At 39.2% G+C, this 19676-nt stretch overlaps 2 protein-coding genes across 2 annotated transcripts in view; one reads left to right on the plus strand and one right to left on the minus strand.

The window, feature by feature from the left end:
* LOC133840547 (uncharacterized) overlaps positions 1-18943 on the minus strand; it is a 68292-nt gene extending 49349 nt beyond the window's left edge. Inside the window, exons 1-4 of the mRNA XM_062272441.1 lie at positions 18446-18943; positions 17755-18324; positions 17425-17687; positions 15536-16774 (exon numbers count right to left, since the gene is read on the minus strand). Coding sequence (XP_062128425.1) covers positions 15536-16774; positions 17425-17687; positions 17755-18154 — 1902 coding nt within the window. The 5' untranslated portion in view covers positions 18155-18324; positions 18446-18943. The remainder of the gene's footprint in view (positions 1-15535; positions 16775-17424; positions 17688-17754; positions 18325-18445) is intronic.
* LOC133848853 (mucin-2-like) lies at positions 11858-13610 on the plus strand. Its single transcript, XM_062284555.1, has 2 exons — positions 11858-11995; positions 12065-13610. Exons 1-2 carry the CDS (start codon positions 11939-11941, stop codon positions 13511-13513), a joined length of 1506 nt encoding a protein of 501 aa, XP_062140539.1. The 5' UTR covers positions 11858-11938; the 3' UTR covers positions 13514-13610.
* Positions 18944-19676: the final 733 nt, after the last annotated feature.

Below are 19676 nucleotides of genomic sequence, written 5' to 3' on the forward strand. Positions count from 1 at the left end.
GAGGGATGAAGGTGGCTCCATATGCATATTTATATGTGGAAAATTATATACAAACACAAACAAAATACACCCACATACACATTCATATCTGTCCCCCAAACGAGGAGAGCAACCATTTCCGGCAGAGAACGTTGTTGTAGTCGTATGTATAGAAAATCATAATGATGGCGATGCATCATCATAGAACAAAGCGAACTGTGGCAGCGACACGCACACAATATATCCAGGATGGCCAGCATAGGGCGGCGGATAACCAGGATACAAGGCGTGGGCGGAGGAGGGGAGGGGCGAGGGTGAGGGGAACAGGGTCAGCTTAGGGCTGTTCTCATCAATGACTTGACCAGACAATCGATGCTCGGTGCGTTTGTGTGTTGGATGCGACTGAGCCTAGGATTTAGTTTTGGGTTTGGGACGCTGCTCTTGTTGTTGTTGCTGGCCCTGTGGCAAGTGTGACACCTACACAACGTTGCACACACACACACACACACACAGCAAGATAAGGAGTTAAGTTGCACCTTTATTATACTTGGCATGTCCTTATAATTATTTCAACAAAGCCCAAAGCCAAAACGACAGAGACAGCAACTGCTGAAATGCTCTTAAAAATGTTGTCCCCTCACTCTTTGCCTCACTTTGTCTTGTTATAATTATTATTATGGCCGACCAGAGTCGACCAGAGTAGTTAGGTTGCCTTGTGTCTTGTGTGACGCCCACGTCTTGGAGGCCTAAAAGTATGCAACGCCATCGATTTGCAGCAATTGTTGTTCTCTATTTGTCCCGCTCTAACGCACGCCTTTGCTGCTTTGCCGCTCTGCAGCATTTTCATTTTTCTTAAGACGCATTTTGATTAAAATTTTGACCAACACCCAAACACACACACACACTTATACATACACATGTATGCTCTTTCTCACTTAGATCTTTGTTGATTTTTCGTGTGTTGAAGGCTTAGACTTTGGGGTTAGACAGAGGTTTCCACTTTGTGAGGGAAGAAAATGTCTTAAGAAATTGCATTTTCTTGTTGCAACTCAACTCAACGTCCTGTTCGTCGTATACGCAGCCAGTTTTATACATAAATGAGCAATTTACTTTGGCATTTGATGGCTGCCTTCTAACATTTTAAGATTAATTTATATTTCAGATAGCTGCATGTACTTGTATTTATATACAAATTTATTATTTTTTACTTGCTGTCTGTCTTCTTCTCTTTCTCGCTTGTGAATTTAAATTTATATAATTCTTGAGCATTTTCTAATATTCTTCAGGTGATTATATGGCTATGCCATTAAGGCAGCTCATTTATTGTCTTGGAAATATTTCACATGAATAATTCAAGACAAAAATGTTCGTATTAAATTTGATTTATTGTATTCGATCAAATACATATTAATGTAAATATATTTTCGACTGAAACTACTTTTCTATCAAATTTAATCATCATTTTTGTGATTGGTAATTGAGTATAATTTGTTTTAACTATTGCTTAACAAACAACTTCACCAAACAAATCGCTCCATTAAATAAAATAACTCAAAATTTGTATCAAAAATTGTTTTCTTGGAAGTTGTAATGAATTGCAGAAAAATAGAGTTTAAGTTCAAGAGAGTTCGATGCAATTATCAAAAAAAACAAAAAAAAAAGTGCAACCCTCCACAAATGCAACACACAAACACACACACACACACAGAGTTGCATTAAGGCTAACCCAAGCAGTTGACACCCAAAAACCTACAACCCAAAACATGAAGCCTCAACCACAAACTTGCTGCACTTTCTTCGCAAACATATATCGGACTCGCTCGCACTTGCGTCTGTGCGTGTGCACTAATAAGAAATGTTCAAATTAAAGCTCTCTCTCTCTCTCTCGCATTCGCAGTCGACTCTTTCTAGAGAAAATGCAAAAATGTGCATTAGAAAAGCCCAAGAAAAGCCCCCAAAAAAGTTGCTGTGCTGCAGCTGCATGTGGCTACATAGTGCATGTGTGTGTGAGGAGACAAATGTACAGTTGTGTGTGTGTGTGTGTGTGTGTGTGGTCATCTTCTTAAAGTGCATGCATTCGCACACAAACATATAGAGAGGCCAAAAATTCTTAGAGTAAAAGTAATGCAAGCATTCATTCTATATATACACATTTATATGTTCATCTGTGTGTGTGTGAGAGTGTGAGTGCTTGTGGTTACACACATACACACGCACACACACATACACACATGCAGGTTGTGCTGACGTATGAGGACTCTTTGGTCAGTTTTCTTGCAAGAAAATCTAATCAACACACACAGCAGCTGGCTGGGAGCAAGCAAATGTTACGTATACGCAACGTTGAACGAATGAAGTTTTGTGCATAATTCGTGACAAAGGAGCATGAGGTAATTTCTCCCAAGAGGGCGTCCCGTCCATACATACATACATACATACATACATATATGAATGCTTTTAATTTGCACAGCACACACACACACATGCAAACAAAAGGCAACTTACGACTACGTGCAGCATTTTGAAGAAAATTCAACATGCTATGAGAGAGAGAAAGAGCCTTGAAGGAGTCTGGGTAAATCTTGGGACAAGTTGTGCCCCTTTTTGGGCTGGACGCATGTGCCTGCAAATTGTCCTTCTATCTTATCTTTTTACTTGAAAGCCTCTACATGCCTCTACACACGACTGCAAGCAAGCGAGCAAGTCGACCAGGTGGAGGAGCTTCGGAAAGGGATGCCTAAGATCAAAGGCTGGTACAGTGGCATCCACTGAGAACTGAGAACTGAGAACTCAGAACTGTGAGCTGAGTTTCAGCTTTACGCATGCATAATCAATGCATTTCTTCCACAGCCACACAGAAGAGAGACTGAGATAGAGAGAAAAAGACAGCACGATAAGGACACAGAGTAAGAGTAAACAAGAGAGCATGTACGTGTGCGTGTGTGGGAGGGAGATGGCAGCATTGCCTTGCTCTAAATTAGTTGCAAAATATAATTCAAGATTTTAGCAAAATATGTTTGCATGCTTATTGCTAGAGAAGAAATATTGTGCCTCAAACTCAACACTGAATCGATTGAAAGCTGAGCTAACTTCAACAGAGTCTTTGAGCCTTTTGGCTAATTGCTTTGGCCACTTTTAGCCGCTTTTGGAAAAAAACTCAGATAATGTCGTAAATAACTTGAATGAGTTATCTGCATTATTTATCATAAAATAATTTATAAATAAATGCAGTATTTTTTACAATATTGTAGGAAAATGTAATTCCTAAATTATTGAATATTTTACAAACAATTTTATTAAGTTTGTAATTCATATTCGTAAATATTTATTCTTATTTACAGGCTTTACAAAATTTTATTTAATTGGTTATTCTAATTATTAAAATCTAATAACTTCAAAATATTAAAAATGTATGGGTTCTTTAATATAAATAATAAAACTCGCATTACAGCATCCATAAAAATTTGTTTGGACTGTGTTTTAAATGGTAATTTTTTATATATCAATTGAAATAATATATTCATTTTTTTGAAACGCATTAAGTTTAGTAAAATTAGGTTGAATTTTGGTTGTGAATAAATTGAAGGATGAAAAGGAACACTTTAGTGGGTTAAAACCCATAATTAAGCAATAAGTGTTTACTTAAAAGAACTGTCCAGATCAAGAGATCTCAAAATTCTCTAAAAAATTATGCCAAATAGGAAAATAAATATAATTCGCTTGTAAAGATTTCACTATATTACACTTTTTTTAAATATAGTGTATATATAGTATTTATCATACTTGTTATTTATAATAGTGGAAAATAATAAATATGCATTTAATAATTTCTAGTATATTTCTAGTATATTTCAACATACGCATGTTTCTGATTTTAATGGTATTCCTTGTAACGTTTCGAATCGAAACCATTTAAATCGAGTAAGAGTGGAAAATAAACATTTAATTTTAAGAGTTTAGTCTTTTCAGGATGTGCTTAGACACTATGAATATTCCAATAATACAGTTGCCATTAAAGGCAACAATCTGTCTCTATCTTTCACTTGATTTTTGATAACACAATAATAATTTTACTGCTCACTCATAATAATCAACTTTACACATATTTCCCCATTCACAATTCATTTTTTATTGAGCACTCCATCATGTGTCTGGGTTGCAAGTGCATTTAGCATCTGGCATAATCGACAAGGAATATTTCAACACTCGGTCGAAATGCCTTTCACAAGTCGGCACCAATAAAAACCAATTACAAAGCAATCAAACGGCGTATCTATTACAACAAAAGTCCCAACCACAGAACAGTTATTGAATGCATCGAGTGATGCGAGTTGAGTACAGTACAGCAAAGTACCGTTACAACCCCTTTCGCTCCCTCCACCACAAATGATAAATCAAAATTCTTTTGTCGCTCAACAAAAAAAGATAAGAGAAATAATAAAAAAAAAAACAGTTTTGGTCAGCAAAATCAAAAATCACTCCAGTTACATGACAAGGGCGAATGCTGTGCTCGTAAACAGAGGGAGATGAGCGAAAAGAGGTGGAAATGATGAAGAACATTGGGAGGGGGGGAGTTTTTGCGTCTGTTTTGTGTTCCAGTTTTCAATTGATTTCGCAAAAGTCGTAAATTCCTTTAGTAACGGGCTGGCAACTTTCGCTTGTCTCGTTGTTTGTTTCAGTTGTTTGCAGTGTTTTGTTTTGCTTTTAACGCGCTTGTTTTTGTTGCATGTTTTGTAAAAAGTGTTAAAAGTAAAAGGCGAAACTCTCATAATGTTATTCAAAGCGTGTAAATATATATGTATGTGAGTGTGTTTGGCAATACAATGAAAGGCAGCTGTAGTTGAGAACGACGCGAGTTTCTGTTGCTAACTCTCCATCTCGCTCTCTTCTGCTTTGCTTTTGCTCTCTCTCTCTCTCTCTCTCTCATGCTCCGCATCGCGTCGCGTCTCGTCTCGCCTTGTCTCGTTTGCTCCTCGTGTTTGTTTATTTGCATTTCCACTTGAGTTGCAGGTCTCTCATTGTGTGCGTGTATATATGTGTGTGTGTGTGTCAGACTCAACAGGTTGTTGTCTCTGGCTCGCTTGTTCTTCTTGTTCTTGTTGCTCTTGTGTTGTTGCTGGCATTGTCATTGAGTATTTTTTGCTCGTTTTCTAGTTTGTCTTTTTTTTTTGGTTTTTGTTGCTTCCAAATACTTTTGCCTGCGCAATTCTTTGCGTGTATGCGTGTGCACAATCATTATTATCATCGTCGTCGTCATCATCGTCATCTCGGCATTCGTACAACAACATTGTCTTCTTCTCTTTGAACTCTCACGACGCAACGCTCTCAGAACGTTAACGTCAGAGTCAGCGTCAACGTTGGCGTCTGCGTCGACGTCGACGTCGACTTTGGCGTTGCCGTCGTTTTGTTTTGTTTGTTCGCCTTTATTTGTTTATTTGTTTGTTTTGCTTCACTTGCTTTTTTTTGTGGCGCCTTCCTTCTTGCCCTTCTGCTGTGTATAATTTCTTCGTTTGCTTTTTGCACTTTTATATGGCCAAACTCAAGTTTCTCTCTCTCTCTCCTACACTTTGACTTTCGTGCAAAAAAAAAATAAAAATATTTTCGCCAAGGACGTTAATTGTTTTGCTTCTATTTTTTATTCAACTCGTTTGCTGTGTGTGCAGAGACAAAAAGAGAGAAAGAGAGATGGTGACCGGAAATGTGGGAGAAAGAATATGTGTGTCTTTTGACTTTTATTTTGTGCCTTGTTTATGCTCTGTTTTTTATTGCCGCTTCAATTTGCGTGCACTTTGCGGTTGTTGTTCGTTTTTCTTTTTTTTTTTTGGTTGTTTGGTTGTTGTATTCGTGCGTGTCCTTGCCGTTTATTTTGATTTCTTTATTTCTCTTACGCTTGCTCTCTTTTCTCCATCTTTCTTTTTTTCTTTGTTTGTTTACGAGTATTTGCTACACTCTTCACTTTGTCATAAGTGGCGTTTAATTTATCAATTTGTGTTTGCCAAAGGAATTCATTATTGCCAGTTTCGTTGCTTCCTCCTTCCTTCTCTCGCTACATATTTTTTTCTATGTTTTACATTGACTTTAATCGCTTGTTTATTTGTCATCACATCGACGATGTTATTTTTATTGCTATGCTTATGTTTGTTGCTTTGTCATCGTACTTAACGGAAGTTCAATCGGTGGCAATTTATTTTTTTCTTTTACTTCTTCCCTGTTTCTAATTGAACTTAGATTCATTGAGGGTTGTAAATGTGTCAAATCATTAGATAAGAGAAATGTTAAACAGGAAGTAAATAAGAGTTTTTTGTGGAATTAAAAAAACAATTTTCATAGATGCATCATTTTCAAAAAACCAGTTTTTAAGTTATTAATAATCCTGTAAATTGTCATATATTACCACAAATATACTGATGAACTATAAAAATAAATTTCGATCATATAGAACTAGAAAGACCTTCCTTTAATATGCTATTGTCTTTTTCACGCATTCAATTGTAAAGTATATTATATTGTTAACAATTTAATGTGAAATTTGAGAACATAGAAAGTGAATAATATATACATATGTATACTAATAGACCAAGGGAAATATTTAGTTAATTTTAATGGGAGTACTTTATATTCAATTGTGGCTTGCTTTCAGCAGCAATAAATTGAATTTATAATCGTATTTTTATATATTTTTGTTCTATTTATATAGACTAAAAGATTCTGAAAACATAAAGAACAGGTTTGGAATTGACAACATAAAATTGCGTTGAACCAAATGAGAATCCCTCAAGCGGTCTTCTTGGAAATAGAATCTGCCTAGTAATTATCACGCAAGTCGCTGAAAAGCCAAAATAAGTAATTGCCACCTTGTTTTGCAACTTTTAGAGCTCATCAGCAAACATAAAAAATGTCCAGCAAAAAGTACCAGAAAAAAAAGAAAATAAAATGTAAAAGAAAATGTAGAAGTAGAAGTAGGGGTTAAAAAAGATGGAAGCTTCGTTCAGCACAAAATTGACAAATTAAAAGCAAGTGAAAATTTTACTTAAACCAAAAAAAAAGGAGAAATTGAAGGACAGATATCAGAAAGGGAGACGGTCCGGGAACACAATTAAGCAAAGGGATTGGAAGAGCCACGCAATAAGAACACGAAGAGCAACAAAAAAAATAAAAGGAATACTGGCTGAACAATTAGAGTGCAAAAAAAAGAGACTGGAGAGGCGAAGCCAGTTGAAACTCGAGAACAGAATCGACAAGTCCAAGGGGTAACTTTCTGGACGCGCAATTATGATTATGGGTGCGTCAGACTTTCCCTACTCCTTCTCCATTCACTCCACAAACCCCATGCTAAGTCCACTTTAATTGTTTTTTTTTTTTGTGAGTTTTTTGCGTTTCTTTCTAAGGACTTGGACGGAAATTCATTAGAGCGTTCAGCTCTAGCCAAAGGGAGGCTGAGCATGTCAAACAGTTTCCAAGACGTTTTCTTGGCTTTTTCTTCGCAAAAATTGCAATTCTTTCCCATCCCATCCCATCCTCAGCACAGCACAGACTCTGTCTCTTCGCTTGCGTCGACAATTGTCTCTGCCTGTCCTCCATTATGGGGGCGATGTGCGGAAGGGGGAAAAAACGGCAAAAAGGGCTTCCAGTGCTGCGATAAAAAATAAGGACCGCTAGCCAGGCGAGCAAACATAAAAATGCGTACTTGCCTTCAGAAGTTTTGTGCCCTGAAAGGCGGCTGTGGGCGTTGGGCGTGGACGGACAGGCACCTAAAACAGAAAGTAATCAACCCACACACACACACACACACACAGACATAGAGACACAGACAGCCCTCTAGACCCATTGCAACTCCACTGGCACTTCACTCTCTGGCCTGCCTTCACTCTCTACTCATTTGCACAAAAACACACCCACAACTTGGCAGCAGGAGTAACTTTTCCTGCTTTTCTTTTACTTTTTCATTTTCATTTTTTTTTTCATCATTTCTGTTTTCTACGTTTTCATATTGAGCGAAAAAGGGAGGGAGGGTGGAGACGGCACTGGGACTATGTTTCGTTCCGTTCATTGTTCTTGTGCCGCCATGAAAATTAATGAAGAAGTGCCCGACCCTTGTTCCAACGGACCTAAAACTCCGTCAACCCCATGCGCCCCATCAACGACTGACGTGCCCAGTTCCCCTTCCTTCTCATCCCTTCCCCTTGGCCAAATGTGAAGTGAGAGGGAGCAATGGGTCTGCTGGAGCGTAAGCGAGGTAGCACCCAAAGCTCTATTTGATGTTGCTTTTGCGCCTTCCTTACCTTCCTTACCTTCCAAGGGTGCGTGCCGTTGCCTTGCCCAATCTCCTATTCCCCAACCCCTCGCTAAATATTCCAACTCCAGCACCTTTGCACAACGTTTTGTCTGGCTACCAAACATTTTTTTTTTGTATCCGTAGTCTACATTAATGTAGACTTCCATAGAAGTGACTCTTGAATCTATTTTCTATGTATTCTCCGAAGTACAAACGAGATCTTTAATTGGCGACTTATTATTGGTTATGGTCATTCAATTGATTGAGCTTTTATTAAAAGCGCTTGGGAGTATGTCCATTTTTTTTAACATCTTTTAGAAACATATAGTAATTATTGATTTTCATTAATTTTTTTCAGAAAACTGTTTAAAATTTAATGAGTACAGGAAATTAACGGTAAATTTTAAAATTTGTTCTTTCAAACTGAGCAACGAATTAATTTAAGGAATTAAAAATGTGATGCAAGTTGCATTGAAGAAAAACCAATATGAAATAGAGTTCTTAAAAATTTGAAATTGTGGATGTGAAAAGTCAAAAATTGTTGCTTATATTAAGTCGATTCAAATTTTTAATGACCTTTTTTTGAGCACCTAAAAGTATGCTTTAAATTTTGTAATTTCTAAGACATTTTTTCATAGATTTAGATTAATTAGGTAGTTCAACCAGTATAGCAATAAAGTGCCACAACACCACATTCTAGGGAAAACTAATGCAAGCCAAACCTCATAGTCATGTCATAAGGAAGTATTTAATTTCTAAAAAACTGCCTATTGCTTTAATGATTGAAAATTGTTGTAAATATTGGAAAAAGATGAATATTTCGGGCTTCTGACTTTTCAAATTGACGCATGAATTGTTATTTAATTCTAGTTCAATGATTGAAACCATTTCTAATTTTTAAATCTATTTAAGTAATACTTATGTGAATGCGTAGTGAATAGGATTTAATTCGTACTCACAAGGTACTCACGGAAAAAGGTGCTGGCCATTTGGGAGGGACCCATAGACAATGTCTATAAAGGAGACAGAGACAGACGAAATGGCAAAACGTGGAAAGGCAAAAGGCGGCAACAAAAGGCAATGCTTAAAACGAGAAGCGATTTGAGCAAACAAACGGCACATTGGATAAGCCAAACCCCGGCGGGGAGTCAAAACCCACTCACTGACTGCTCAAAGGGACAGTTTGGACACACACACACACACACTCACACGCTGGGCACACTGGACACACATGGTGTGCCACAAGTGGGCGTTGGGGGTATTTGTTTTTGTGGCAACGTGTGTGTGTGTGTGTGTTTTCAACTGTCCACGTTTAGAGGTGCTTGCCTTCCGTTTTGTGTTGCTTTCTTTTTCGCATACATATTTTTTTCTGTTTTTGTTTTTGGCTACATGTCTCGTGCAACGGTCGCTAGGTGGCGCCAGACGTGACGCGACAGGCACTTGCAGTGCTTGAGGGGTGGAGGGGTGGAGAAATAGGGGTGAAAGGGCGATGACGATGACGACGACGCCTTTGCTTTTAGCTTGATTGCCAAGCCTAGTTAACTGTAAAGTTTTATAACTTTGGCCAGCTCAGCTACCTAGCAACCCACACCACCAAAAACACGCCAAGAGCGACACCTACACCAACCCCCTCTATCCCATACTCCTCTCGCAAGCGTTAAAATCACTTGGTTTATTACACGCGCCAAGCCAGCTCGCTCTCCTTTCCCTGACTCTCTCTCTCTCTCTCTCTCTCTTTGGTTGCGACGTCCTTAACAGCTTCGACGTCACTCGACCCTTTTAAAAAGTCGTCAATACTTGGATTGCACCCCCCTTGCTCCCCTCATCTTCTATGCAGCGGCCTCTGAACTTTGCAAAAGCTACGAGGACCCTTGCACTGGACTAGTCGCAGACTGAGTGAGGCCCATGCCCAGACTCAGACTCAGACCCGGTGCTATGCCCAAGCCCAGGCGTCTATCAAATTCCAATTTCGGTCCCTTTTTTTTACTCCCTACACCGGCATTCAAAGTTTATGGCGTCTTTTTAGCGTAAATCCTGTCCCCGGACTGACTGGGTAACAGTAACCCGAACAGCTAGCTGATGTCCCTGCTCCGCAAGCTCTGCTTTATTTTTTAGATCCTGCACCCTTTTCTCACCCAGCCCAGGACAACGTCGCTAACCGCCGCTGGACCATAACGTCAGCCTTCCCGGGGTATCACAGACACAGCATCTTCGGTATCCCTTATTTTTTTTGGGAGCGTTCTTCTAACCTTTAGATAGACACAAACAAACTCACAAAGCTGAAACTTTAATACAATTTTATATTTGTCGCTCATCATTGTATTGTTGTTGCTGTTTTTATAGTTTCACTGAGAATTCATGAAATCGTGTATTTTATTTTCATTTGTTTGATTTTTATACTCTTTCTTCAAATTAGGCGTTTTAAAAAGTTGATATACCTTTTACATACATTTTTATTAATTTAAAAAATTTTTAAAGACCAAAGTTCCGGGGACTTTCAAAATATTGAGTTTTGGCCAAAAATAGTTAACAAAAATTTTAAATATGAAAGAATCATTTTCATATTTCTTTCATATTTGAAATTTTTGTTAAATATTTTGACAGTTTTAAAAATTTCCAGTCGAAACAATCGTATTGAAATTGTAAATAATTCTATAATTCGAATCCTTACGTATTTTCAATTTTCACGTAAATATAAAGCATATATGTATGTTATATAAGCGTATATTGCTTTATGAATTGAGAATAATTTTTTGCTCATATTCGAAAGTGTATTAATAAGCCTTTGTGGCAAATTAATTGATATGGCGCTCTGTTAATTTACACAAATATGTGCGTAGTTTTTTTTGTTCGAGCTTTGTTGGCAGTTGGCTTTATTGTGTTGTCGGACTGGTCAGTCAATGCCTTTTATTTACGCGCAAAATTTTTATAAATATTTGTTCTTCATATACGCAAATATAATATATAAGTATAATATATGTATAAATATTTTCAACTGAAACTGTGCTCGAATTGAATAGTTTTTTGCACTGGTTGTAAATCAATTTGAATGTGTCAACAGCATACCACGCTCAGAGAACAATACCAAGCTATCAAAAGATTATGGGTGTTTTTTTCCTCTTGCGGGTATATACAAAAAGTTTCCAAAGAATTTTGAAAGTATTCAAAGTAAGCTCGACAAGTGCAAATTAATATAGACTATTAGTTTACCTTGTGTTCCTTTTTTACAATTGAATGGATATAAGAAGTAGGTGGCTAAATTTTCATATTATTAAATTATTATATTTTTATAAGAAACGAAACAATTGTAGGTTTCGTTTTATTTCATCGAAATATTTGCATCATAGAGAGTGCAAATGTTTTGAATTCAATTACGAATAAGAAAATTATAAATTATAAATCAATAAACAATTATTAAAACTATTATTTTTATATATTTAAGATTCAGTTTATGAGTAAATACAAATCCAGTTGTTTATATATACATACAAATAGTTTAGAATATGTGAGTATTCCCACTAAATCGAATAAAGATGCTTTGAATCTAGTCGTAGTAAATAGAAGCGATAACCTTTGACTGCCCATATATACAGACAGACTAAATAATGCTACAACTGGAGCTTAAGTATTACCCAGACTCAGGCCTGAGCTCAGTTTAGTTGAGACAATCATAGAGAACACAATATGAAACGGATGAGTTTTGCGCTGATTTTGATCGGCTGCTGCCTGTTGGGACTGGAGGTAGGTCAGGTTGTCGGTGGAGTGTATTTTGCACAAAGTGACGTCATCTCTGTTTGTTTCTTATCGCAGCTAAATGGCAGCAGTGCGACTGCCAGTGGACCCAGCGTAGCGCTAACCAGGCAAGCCATAGAACTTGGCATAGATGCGACGACATTGGGTGAATTGTGGCGCAACAAGCAGCCGGTGGCTATCAACAAGCCGGACGCATCGGGTCAACTGCACACAACAACCTACAGTCTCTCGCCCGACGGCGAATCTATTATCGTTCGCACTGACCCCGAGGAGCCGCCAGCTCCCAAGCTGGATCCCATTCCCACTACTAGCAGCACCACAACTCCGAGTCCCCAGACCGACTGGGAGTATTTGCCCAATTCAATTGGCAATCGACGCACTTTTACCACCACAAACTTGGGCAGCGATTGGCCTAGTCTTGGCGGCAGCTTTCCTCTATTGCCTGGCAGTCGTCTCTATCCGAGCTTTGACTTTAACGCTGGAGTCACACCACACACACAAACCAAAACGGAGCAGGACGATCAAGGCAACAGGGTGACGACAACTATCAAGACATATGGAACACCACTGTTCAGCACCAGCAGCCACAGTTGGTCGTCCACAGGGCCACAGCTGTCAGCCAATTGGCCAAGCTTTTCATTTCCTAGTGGCGTCACACCTCAGGTGACCACCAAGAAGGAGCAGGACGATCAAGGTAACACTGTGACAACCACTACCAAGGTGTACAAATCAACGGTGCCCATCAACTGGTTCTCGCAAACCAACGGAGGACTGCCCGAAAGCTGGCAGCGTCGACGCGATCCATTTGCCGAGCAAAGACCTCAGTTTTTCGGTGACGGTGACTTTTCGCCAGCATCGAATCCATCAAGTGATCCGGTGTCGCAGTCAACTCCCACTTTTCTGGCACCACTTCCAACGCGTCCAACGCTACAGGCTGAAGTCACTCCCCGGACCATTGCCACCTACAACTTGGATAGTTTGCCCACTTATCGCGAAACTAACGAGCTACCCTCGGACAACACCAGAGTAAGAACTTTCACCCAGAGCACCTATGGGTTAGATCCACCAACGGCGAGCGAGTTGACGCCAGAAATGCGCAATCTCCTCGATCGTGGCGGCATCACCGACGAGGACATAAACAATGCCCGGGCCAGGGGCGAAGACTTGGTGCGTACGCGAACAACACCCGACGGCAGAAAAATTACGACCACGGTGCGAGTTAATTCGACGCCAGTTCTTGCTCCGCTTCCTACAGCACCACCTCAAGCAAATGTGTTGTATCGATCCCAGCCAGAAGCAGCTGCAGCACCAGCTGAATCATCAGACAAGTCTATTGACAACTTTCTGTCTCAGGTCAATCTGAAGCCCTCCGATATTCTGGAGCACAACGGTGAAGTGGTCAAGACCATTGTCGATAAGGATGGTCGGGTGCTGAGTGCCAGGTTTGTGCTTAGCACTGCCAAGGGCGACGAGCAGGGTCAAGGACAAGGGCCACCAACGAAATGAGGCGAAAATTGAGACAGAAATAAATAATTTGTATAGTGTGTAAATAAATAAATATGTGTTTGAACATTGTTTATAAATAAATGAAGGAAATGCTTCTTATCAGCGCGGGTTTTATTTCTTCTAAACCAGAAGTCATCAGTGTTCAAGTTCAGTAAATAATAGTAAATATATGTAATGTATAGAATTATGAGAAGAAATCTGACTCAGTAATTTTATAATACAAAATATATGTGAGACAGTAAGTAAATAAAAAATTGGTAATTTGAATGAATCGTGGATGATGTTCCTGTATTAATATGCAAAGGCAAATCGGATTCAATAAACTTCCAGTACTTACCGCAGCTGTAATACGAAAGCCATAAAAAAATTACTTTTACAAAGCGGTCTAATAATAAGCTACGCAAAACATTTTAAATAAGCATTCTAATTTATTATACGGTTCTTTTGCAATTTTTTGCTATTAATTATGCAAAAGAACTTTAGAAAAAAGCATTAAATTTTGTGTTTAACTAATTTATTACAACAATTTTTGGCTTGCGCTAATAACTGAGCTGGAAAATAACAAAGAAAAAAATATAACAAGAAATGAGAATAAAATCAAATAATATGAAATTCAACAAAAATAAAATTAAGCATAAACACAACAACATAAAAAAAAAAAAATATGAATAATACAAAAGCATTGCATTAAGCATGTTTACAGCATTATTAAAGTAAAACATAAATTGCAGGAAATAATTCAAGCATTAAGAGATCAAAAAACATGTACATAAAAAATGTTAGTGGAAAATTCAATTTGAACTTTCAAATAAACACGAAACGAAAAAAATAAACTATTGCATAATTTTGTGCGTTGCTCAATGCAAACACATTGGATGTGGCCGAAAAGCTTTGTTGTTGTAGTAGTTGTTGTTGTTGTAGATACAGTGGTACTTGTTGTTCATGTTGTTGTTGTAGTTGTCATAGGTAACTCTCTCAGATATATATAACATATTTGCTCGATTACATTGCGATAGATGCGTTAGATTTACAAGCCAAGCATGTCAGAGAAAAAAGAAACTAAATTAGTAAAAAATTTGTTGATCAAAAATGAATTTTTCAATACAATTTTATTATAGTATATTTGAGCTTCGGAATTCCGAATAATTTATACCCCTGCTGAGATGCAAAATGATATGAACAATAAATATGTATTATTTAAAGCACAATCTTGCAGTTTAATAAATAATATCTTAGCAAAGGTATATATGGACATATCTCCACTGTACTTTTTTTTTTTAATAAATGGAAAAGCGCTTTAGGCGTTCAACTAATTAAAAAGCATTGCCTACGAATTGTTCAAAACACGCTGACAAATAATAAACACGTAGCATATTTTGTGCAAAGTTATAATAAAAATATTAAAATATTATAGAAAGCATAAATATTTGAAAATTTAGTTCGCCTATATTTATATTTCTTGATTTGGCAATTCCATTGTGAAAAATACAGCAATGGAAAAAATCTCACTTTTTATAAATAGACTTTTTAATGCATGTTAAAAAGAGCCGAAGGCATTTAAATTTAATAAAAACGTGTCAGATATTATGTAATAGAAAATGGTAATATAAATTGTATTTCGCATAGAATAAAGACTGATTTGCAATTGTTGTTGTTTTTTTTGGGCGATAATTGCGTTGTTAATATCATAATTTCAATAATAAACAATTGGGTGAAATAACTCTTATTGAATAATAAGTATGTAAGTAGTGGGGGGTAAAATGTTTGTAAAAATAATAAATATATATATGATTTTCATTGCTGCCAGAGATCATATGGGAATACTTTCATGGATATTAAAAGCGGGACGTCCCTGATATAAACTTAAGACTAGGAAAATGTGTGTTAAAAATGTTGGTAGGAGATCATAAGAATCAATGAATCTTTACATCATAAAAGGGTAAGTTGTTCTTATATGTATTATGATAAATGAGTGTAAAATGGAATGTAATTTTAAAGAGTGTATTTAAAGTCTTTACTCACCAGATTGTCAAACCGCAAAGCATCCTCATCGCTGAGACCCATGCTGCGTGTTAGCTGCAAATAGGTGGATGTGATGGGCTTCAATCGCTCCAAGTCCAGAGGCGGCAGCGGCAGCGGTACAGGCAATGGATGCTGTTCCGTTGAAGCAGCAGCGCCACGCAGCGTCAACAGTTGGGGAATGCGAAGATCTGCCAATGGCTTGGGTGGACTGAGTAGCTCCAGTTTAAGGGGCGGCATAGCAACGGGCGTGGAATGCGAGGTGGGCTGCCCATTGCTGCTGGAACTGCAACTGGAAAATGGAGCTTTTGTTAAATTGATGGGCGTATGTGGTATGGTGGGCGTGGCCAGCGAAACGGCGATCGGTGAGCGTGCACGAGACGAGCTATCAGGGGATGTCTTCAATTGCTGAGAGCCGGACGCAGTTGGCGTCGGGGAAGCTGTCTTGGGAGGCGCTGCCACGGACAACGGCTTGACTTGTGTCTGACTATTGTTATTAGATGATGTTGTTGTTGCTGCTGCTGTGCTGGTGGTGGTAGCTGCGGTGCTTGTGGTAGAGCTGGTGGTGGTGGTTGGATAGCTAAGACTCTGCAGCAGACTGCTGCCGTAAAGGGGCGGTGCTAAAACCGGCTGACTGAGCAACGAGCCACCGGCATAGAAGCGTCGCATGAAGTCGTAATAGCGAACTAGATTATCTCGCGACTTCAGCAGCTGCATATCGATGCCGTGGAGCTGTGCGGGGTCAGTCAGGGCATGGGGCAAAGGGGGTAAGGGAGCTGCTGTCTCAACTGGCGCCGCTGGCGGACTAAGCGGACGTTGTAATTGACTCTTCACTCGTATCTTGGGCACGCTGACCGACGCTGTTTCGACAGCCACCTCGACTTTGGCCGAGCTTATGTTAGTGTTGGGACTGGGGTTGGGGGCTGGAGCTGTAATGGCATCCAGCTGGTTGACACTGGCGCTGCTTGCAACAGATCCTGCGGTCAGGGGGGCATGTGCCTTGAGATCGGCACTCGAGTGGCGACGCCGTTTGGCCGCAGGACCCGTTTCCAGGGAGCTTTCGGTGTGCGATGAGTAGCTCAAGTAGTTCTCCACTTCTGACGAACTCTCATTGCCCACCAGCTCCGACTCCTTGCCGCCCGTTGCGGGCGATGAGGGTCTCAGGTTCTTTTTGCATTCGGGGCAAATGGTTAGAAATCGTGTGACGGCTTCACGGGGCAGAAAAGCATAAGTCTCGGTGATCTAGACGAAAGAGAGATGAAATAAGCAAGATACATTAATAAATATATATTAGAAATCTAGATTTATGTCAAGATAGTAGTTATGATGTTGATTTAATATTAAATTTATGTACATCTAACTAATATTAAGCGTTCATCATTATTTATACATATGGTAATAAAATAAAATATAATTATGTCTCTGAATTCGTATTTAAATGCAATTTTCGTGTGACCAGTAAGTGAGAAAAACGCCGCTAGGAGAATTTTGTCGTGAATTCTTAGAATCTTTTAATGCATTTTTGGTTTCCTTTTGGTCACTGTGAAAATATTCGGCTTTTGCCGTTAAGTAAATTCATTTAAATACATTCTTGTCGCTAAGTGAAACTAAGCGAGCACTTCACTTCTGTCAAACGAATGCATTCAACAAGTCCTGCCAATCATTATATTCTATGAAATTTTTGTTGAATATGAAATATAATAGCATAATGAGTGATGCCCAAAATGTGATATTTTTAAGTTAAGTCTGTTTGCGTTTAACATTTTCAAACACAAATGCTTCAATTTTAGCTAAGCTGCAAGTGTATTAAAACTATACGATACATTTAAATATTCTTTGGTACAGTGAATAATGACCCTTAAGTAAGGAAATGGTTTATACGCTACACTCACAATGCGATACGTGCGCTTCTGACCCGCATGCATGCCACTGCGTCCGCCCAGCTCCATGTGCACGTTGTAGATGATATCAAAGAATTCCTCCACGCAGGCCACCTTGCGGTAGATGCGACGACCAAAGTCCTTGCTAGCCGAAGCTGCGAACAGATCGACGGCGCCTGGATTATCGGAGAGAACTGCAGTGCTGGGCAGCGGCTGAAGAAGCCGATGACTGCCCGGCGCCTCTTCGAATCCCTCAGGTCGCTTGGTGGTAAAACCTGCAAATGAAAGTAGTTAAGCCACTTGGCTTAGTCAAGGCTACGGCTTAAAATGAGTTCAGCTTACCCTTTGTCTTCACCCAGAAGCGAAACTTGGAGCTGTCCGGACGACTGTGTTCCTTGCCCTCGAGTGCTTTTAGAATGCGCGCCTTCTTGCGCAACGTTATCGTCTTGGTCTTTGCCTGATCGCCATAGGTTTTTAGTGCCCAGGGCTGGAACAACTCGTAGATGACATCACGCTCGCCGGCCAATTTGGCAAGCGGCGGACCAGCCACAGGCTGCTCCAGTTCATCCACATCTGCATCGTAGGCAGCCTCTGCCTCGGGCTCCAGTTCACTAACTGTGACTGGAGAGCTCTCCTCGCGCTCATCGATGGCGTAGAGTTTTCGCTTATTGCTGCCACTCTCCGTCATGCCGAGTGTCGAGGACTCAGTGAGCTGCTTACGATTGCCATTGGATTGCTCCATATGTTATGTGTATGAAATTTTGTTAAAATATCTAATGAAATTCAATTTGTGATCAAGGCAAAGTCCAAGCGATGTAGCAGCGCATTAATTTTGATATGGGTTTTGAAATTTTTGTGTGGCTTTGTTATATTGAAATCAATTCTTCGTTTTGTGGGATTTCATGGATTTCACTGCAAATTAAAATGAAAAATCACTCATCAAATTTCGAAATCACAATTAAATCTTGATTTTCACAACTTTACTGCACTTTAAATTTTCACTTCAATCGATTATTGATCGATTCACACTTACATTTAATTTTGTTTTGTTTTTCATAAGTTTAAACGTGCACAACGAAAATGGTCAACAAAAGGGACAACAAAAACAAATGTTAATTTTGTAACAACATTAAAAACAGAAAACATTAAACAGAAATCCCCACATTAACGAAAAACAAATGGGAGAATTTCAATAGAGGGAACAAAGCCAAAACAGAAAAGTTGCGAACGCGACGCGACCGAAATGAAAGTTCAAACTCAACTGATCAGCTTTGGGTCCAGTCGATGCCATCGTAGAGCAAAGATGCTGTCCAAGAATAGGTAATCAGGTTCAGGTCCAGGTCCAGGTCCAGTCGAAGACAGGCTGGGCCAGATGCAAACCGGTTGTTTGACCGGTCATCTTTGAACTTTGTACATCAAGTTAATGAAGGACAGTAGTCTCTGCTCAAAGGGGTGGCTGCTCAAGACACTACATAAGGAAATCTTCCACAAATAAATAGATAATCATGTGCCTACCTCAATAATTGTACAATTGTAGTCAGAGACAATAAGAGTGAGCGGGGCCAACCCAATGTGGGCTGCGCTCAGCATTGTGCTTTTAAGGAATGCCGAAAAATGTCTTCCTGAAAATCAACCCGCTATTCACTCTGTCTCTCTCTCTCTCTCTGAAGCAACCCCTAAAGTTGGCCCAAGTATTTTGCATTTTTCGTAGCATACTTTTCGGCGGTGAGAGTTCCACGCTTTGCTTGTTTCCTTAAAAAATGTTTTACGCTCATTTTTCTCGCTCGCCCACATGTTGTGGCACGTTTAGACGCCCACTTGCCACCCGTCGCCTGTTGCGCCTTTTTTCGCCTTGAAATACGCATTGTTTTGCTTTTGTTTTGGCTTTCGATTTCGCTTGTTGTTTCTTTGCCTGTCACCGCGCCACATGTTGCGCCTTCATACCCAAATCGGAGTATAAAAGATTTATGTTGGCATAGTGAAAAAATAACAGTTCTCAGTAAAACTCGGAGTTAGCAATAATCTTCCACTAACTATATGTAAATTCCCTTCTTCTGAATTTCAGTTTGCGCGCGAAAGTATGCAACGGAATTTTACATTCTCCTTTTTCGATTTTGGGGTGGTTGTAGCTGTATCTCCTTAAGGGTTATCTATTTGCTTTGATTATTCTTTATGTGCAGGAATTGCTAAGAAACTTTTCGGAACTCCTGATTGGCCGCTAAAACTGTCCCAGAACTGAGAACTTCCCTCCGTGTCTTGGTCTC

The sequence above is a fragment of the Drosophila sulfurigaster genome, chromosome 2L (assembly GCF_023558435.1).
Source record: "Drosophila sulfurigaster albostrigata strain 15112-1811.04 chromosome 2L, ASM2355843v2, whole genome shotgun sequence".
Lineage (NCBI taxonomy): Eukaryota > Metazoa > Arthropoda > Insecta > Diptera > Drosophilidae > Drosophila > Drosophila sulfurigaster.